The sequence below is a fragment of the Glandiceps talaboti genome, chromosome 19 (assembly GCF_964340395.1).
Source record: "Glandiceps talaboti chromosome 19, keGlaTala1.1, whole genome shotgun sequence".
In the NCBI taxonomy this organism is placed as follows: domain Eukaryota; kingdom Metazoa; phylum Hemichordata; class Enteropneusta; family Spengelidae; genus Glandiceps; species Glandiceps talaboti.
The window spans coordinates 8,368,316-8,374,315 of NC_135567.1; the positions used below are offsets into that span (position 1 = coordinate 8,368,316).

A 6,000-nucleotide genomic window follows, 5' to 3' on the forward strand; every position below is an offset into this window, starting at 1 on the left:
TCTGGATTGGAACCGTTAAAGGGGCATGGTCTGAAACGTCTATCTTTTTTCTTTCTTTAATTTTTTTTTTTTTTTTTTTTTGGGGGGGGTTATTTTTTGTTACCTGTATGTACCACTGACTGTAACTTGTTTAATGGTCAGTAATTTATATGCAAAGCCCATACCCTGTTATCTACTGTATTCTATACTAAGGAATACCATAATATTCTTTTATACTTACAGTATCGCAGTAGTTTATAGAGTGAGAATTTTGCAAGCAACTACCAGTCATTACACAAGTAGCAGTGAGTGACAGTTTATTTGACGAACCAAAATTGTGTATTCTCCTACCTCTTATTATGTTGTGACTCACATTTATACAATTACCGATAGTTAATTACATACTTTTCAGGATGAATGTCATTATATTGAAATGACAGTTCCAAAAAATAATTCCAGTTGCAGCTAGTTTAGCTTTAATAATTGATCAACTTTTGTAGAACAGTCTATGGCAACTTGCTGCTTTACTTGATTCTAGGCAGTCAGAAGTACAGAGCTCAGGTTAGACTAATGTAGTTACAACAAGTAATTTTGAAAACACCAACTTTTGAGGTGCTTTTCTCACAAATGTTTATTCATTTGTCTTTCAATTCCTGACCCACCAAATATCATAGCAATCGGTTCAGCGGTTTTTGACTGTAAGTTGTTTACACACACATCCACACAGACAGACAGACAGACAGACAAACAGACAAACAGATGCCGCGCAATCACTATAGCAATACTGAACCTCCGTTCAGTTGTGCTAAAAACTAGACACAATCAATGTTGCTGGTGTTTTTCATAGTTCATTTTAAACTCAGATAAAATTAAGAATGTGATATTAGTGATATGGATTTTAAAGTATCTAGGATAAGTTTATTAAACTGCCATGCCTCCATTTTGTGAGAAATTATCACATTGAAGGTGTAGTCCAGTGTCCATCAGTTACACCTTCATTTCTGTACAGTGGCATAATAATTAAACCAAAGACCATCCCTAGTTTTACTTAAATCCACATAAACATTCTCACACCATAGCTAATATAACTAATAAACCTGTTTACAGATAAAGTGCCAAGCTATACCCTGAGACCATTTGTGGTAGTTATATCTTCATATGATATATGTTATTCTTCTCAAAAATAAGATTCATGGTAAATAATACAAGTACTGTGAATGGCACCACACACAATTACATTTTTGCCAGTTACTAACAGTATGCTGAGTGTGGGTACATGTAGTTAAAGAGTTTAGGATTTTCAAAATCCAAACTGTAATACATAGTAATCATTCTACTGAACACAATGGTTTTAGAATTTGTAACAGAGAGAGTGGTGATAGCATAGCAGTAAATATCAATAATAATGTCTTGATATTTGGGTTATATGCCTTCAATGCAAGGATATAATAAACATTATGCATAGCGGAGTGCTGATTGTATATTTACACCAAAGGCATTTAACAAAAGATCCAAGCTCTAATATTTGTATTACATGTCTCTAAAGATATTATGTTCATTTGATAAATTTCATGTCAGAAACATTAAAAAAAGAATACAACTTGAATATTTGTCAATGTAACATGTGGTGTTTGAATATATGATGCATTAATAAATTACAGTATAGACTAAACTAAAATCAAACTACAACTCTTTCTGTATATCAACCTGGAACTATTTTGGCAAAGTGCAATAAAGTTCATATTAGTTGAGAAAGATATACTGCTAGATAGAAATTCTGCTGTAAAAACTACTTACAGGTTACACTACTGACTGACATCACAACTATATCTATGTATACTATTACGGCAACAGTTTGTAACTTAGTAAAGTAAAGTTATCTTGTCTGTAGAGCGTGGTGTAATCTCCTGCATCCATCACAATATGACTGGATGAATACAGTTAATCATAAAAAGTGAAACAACATCATTTTACATGTATGTATGTATGTATGTATGTATGTATGTATGTATGTATGTATGTATGTTTGTATGAATGTATGTATGTATGTATGTATGTATGTATGTATGTATGTATGTATGCGTGCGTGCATGCGTGCATGCGTGCATGCATGTGTATGTGTGTGTGTGTGTGTGCGTGTGTATGTATGTATGTATGTATGTATGTATGTATGTATGTATGTATGTATGTATATGTGTGTGTGTGTGTGTGTGTGTGTATGTATGTATGTATGTATGTATGTATGTATGTGTCTATCTATTGGGGGAGGCTACTCCCCTTATATGACATACATATGTGTGCTGCCCTTTGGCGTGCGTTTTCTAGCCCTTTGGTCTAAAATGGGGTCTGCTTTTTCGAGCTGACGAGTCTAACATGTAGTTTTTGACCCAAATTGAGATTTTACACCTAATTTGCATATCACTGATGGGATCATCATGTTGTGAATACACTTTCATCTACACATCCCATGATGCATCCCCATTAACTTTCAGCTGAATCTGCTAACTAGTTTGGAAGTATAGATATCGAAGTAAAGAAGTATATAGGTATTAATATCGTATGTATAGTAAAGTCAACGGTATGTTAGAGAAATTTAGGTGGTCATACTTAGTGTATAAAATAGAAACTGGGATCTGATGGGATGTGGTGATTTGTAGTGTCAATGACATGTAGTGTCCAAAATAGAAAGTGTATTAATCCATTCTGACAAGTTCATAGTGACAAGTAGAATAATTTAGATTAACTTCTTTTATAAACTATCTATGAAGATTACCATAAAAAAACATTGAAGTTCACCTTTGTCCCAAAGTGCAATATACATGTACAATGTAAGTGAAGCATTCATTGTGAAACAGCCAAGCATTTATATGACATGTTCTGTAACTAGTGTGGTAGCTAGATATTAAATATATGTATATGTATACGTATAGTTATGTTTGAATTCTTACGTCAAGTAATATTAAAGAACTGATGTAAGAAACAGGGACAAAAACAAATATGTACATGTACCACATTTCAGACAAGGCTATATGCCATTGTAGACACAGACTTTTTTATTTCATCACCATCCAAAACACGGTGACCCCCCCCCCCCCCCATCCACAATTTTCAAAACAGCATGACTCCCCTGCCAATTTCAAAAGCAGGGTGACTCCCCCCCCCCCCCACCAATCCACCCCCACCCCCACCCCCCGGCCGAAGAAACTGACCGATCCCTTACTTATTTACCCTGCAACTACCTCAGTACCTACTAAGTATTTTACATCATCAAGTAGCGATAATTTTAAGCTGCACTTTATGACTACTCAATCCAAAAACAACAAAATCATGTGATAAATTTTCATTGGCCCTTTTCAAAATGATTACATTCCTGCTACACACTTATTCATAGTAAATCCTTTCATGTCGTGTTCAGACATTCACACTCTCCTACAAATTGTGAAATGCAGAGGATATCGAGAACGATATACATGTATGTGAAACATCACACGAGTAAAGTTACACAATAAACAGTCGTGTCCTGCTTTGACCCCAGATGACCCAGTTTCACGTGACTGGTGATTTACTGACCTTACGAGGTGAGGTTAACGTTAGACATGTTATGGGTGAATGGCTATAACAAGTTCAATATTCTAAGTGTTTCATAAGGTGCGTCTGATATTATGGGATACTAAGGTACAAATCTTACTCCCCTGAAATGTAGCTAAGTCCATCTAGGCTATTGTAAGTACTACGGGTACAAGTCCACTGCATTCGATCACGCCATGACGATTAGTATTAAATGTACCAGTACACGTTGGAGATATCTCTCGCCAACGTTCATGGTCTAACGTTACGCTAATATTCTCCTAGATACGTTTTATTGTGTGTCGCGTATATTTTGCACACTTACTTTATTAGCATAAAAGGAATGGACGGTACAAACTGTCTGTATAAGTTTTAGAAGTTGAACAAAGTTGTACACGAGTTGCCGCTCTCATCGCCATTCACAACAAACCTGCAGTGTGTGTTTATAGTTATACATAATACAAATCCTAACATCATAAAGACACTTACCCGTGGCCTCTTTTCTTGACTGAGTTTCATATTTCCCATTTCACCCTGACCCTGTTCAAAACGCAGTAAATCTTACAAACTTGAAGACGACCACACAGGCTACCATCATCACACCGGGTCCTTGGAAATTAGGTCAACTGTTTAACCCGGAAATATTGTTGTGGACACGTGATCGGCAAACGGCGTACGTTACCAGTTCCCTATCAATGGATGGGGAAGACAGTGTGTACTATTACCCAATGAGAAGATCGGTGATGTCATATCTTTTTAGTCAGCCGGTCAGAGGTTACGCGCGTTTGTTCTTATACCATCACTCCACCACGCGTGCGAAGCTACAAACATATTCATATTCATATTCACTTTCAAACGTTGACCTCTTCGCTCAATGTGAATATGATGAAAGCGTCACACGTTCATCGCCAGATTTGAAGTCTTCCAAATGAGTTTGAGTGTGCGTTTGGGCAAATCACACAAATATTTTATTGACAGTTTGAAATCATGCAACTGAAATACTTTCCACTGGATTTGCATGGATTTATGAGAGGGGGGAATGGGACTCCAAGCATGAACAAAATTCAACCAGGTTGCATGGTAGTTATGTTAAAGATTAAACTGTGGGGTTGTTACATACAGGTTGGAACCCTCGATATTTTGAGTTGGTTTGTGTAGGGAAACTATACGTCCCCGGATCGGTAATACTTGATCATTTTTTGTTGAACATTTCATAAAACCAACTTTAGGGGTCTCTTCATCAGTCACAGTTGTTGTGATAAATAATCATTCCCATATTTATTTGCCCAAAGTTTAATTTGTTCATCAAACAGAAATGCCAGTATTTCTACATTCCTAAACTATTATCTAGGTTTTTTGCTCACAGATTTTTAAATTCAGAATGTTTTAATTTAGTGCTGACTAGTTTGTCTTTTCAGTTCTTATTTTGTGTTTGTGTTATGATTGGTCTTTTTGGATATAATTGATTTATCTCGTTGCCAAACGCGCGTTCGTTCCCATTCGGAAGACTTCGAATCTGATGATGAACATGATTGATACTCTATCATAATATTCACATTGAATAGGTCAACTTTTGAAAGTGAATATGAATATGAATATGTCGGTAGCTTCATACTCATCACTCCATTCCTAACTTCCTGCATGGTCGAGCACGTCAATCGTTGTGTATGGTTCGTGGCTTACGGGCCCTGGCGGGGGGGGGGGGAGGGGGCAACTCCCATAGACGGCTATACGGGGAGGGTCCGCGCGAAAGGGGTCGTTTTTTATGCTGGTTGGTATCAGAAAGGGTATACTTTTCATGAAGTGTTGGTATCAGAAAGGGTCTGTAAATTAGACTATGCAATCTTGAAGCGTTTCAACCTGTTTTTCTCCCTTGAAAACTTCTCTCGTCGCTCATGCCACTTCAGATCTAGGGCCACCTCCCCCTGAAAACCTTTGGTTTTAGTCACGTACAGCATGCAATATTCCTGCAACCAGTAGAAAGAGGGGGAAGGGGACTCCGAACACCATCAATGTTAAATACGTGTATGACATTACGTTTACCATGTAACCAACTATGGGTGTGTTAGATCCTAACATACAACACGTTTGAATTTAATGGAGATTACTACAAACAAATATGTGGTTGTAGTATGGGCTCACCAGCGTCTCCAGAGATCGCATTCCACAAACTTGAGTGCCGCATCATTGAAACATACATGGATAAAATATCACTTTGGACATGTTTCAGAGATGATATATTCATGCCATTCCGCATGTAAGTAATTGGCCCAAAACTGACCAAGTACGGGCAGAGTTACGAGCTCGCAAGTCTCAAGTACGAGTGACGTCACTCATACAGAATGAACGTACACGTACATGTACGCTGCATATCACACTTACACATATGTTACATGCACTCTCAGACAAATAAAACGTACCGTACTACATAGAAACCATTTTTAATGAATTGTA

The 6,000-nt window shown here is 37.0% G+C and overlaps 1 protein-coding gene across 1 annotated transcript in view; it reads right to left on the reverse strand.

Annotated features, from left to right (window-relative positions):
* The window catches only part of LOC144450227 (histone-lysine N-methyltransferase EHMT2-like), a 148,885-nt gene extending 144,557 nt beyond the window's left edge, over positions 1 to 4,328 (reverse strand). The window contains exon 1 of the mRNA XM_078140819.1: positions 4,036 to 4,328. Within this exon, the coding sequence (XP_077996945.1) occupies positions 4,036 to 4,074 (39 nt within the window). The 5' untranslated portion in view covers positions 4,075 to 4,328. The remainder of the gene's footprint in view (positions 1 to 4,035) is intronic.
* Between the last annotated feature and the right edge of the window lie 1,672 nt (positions 4,329 to 6,000).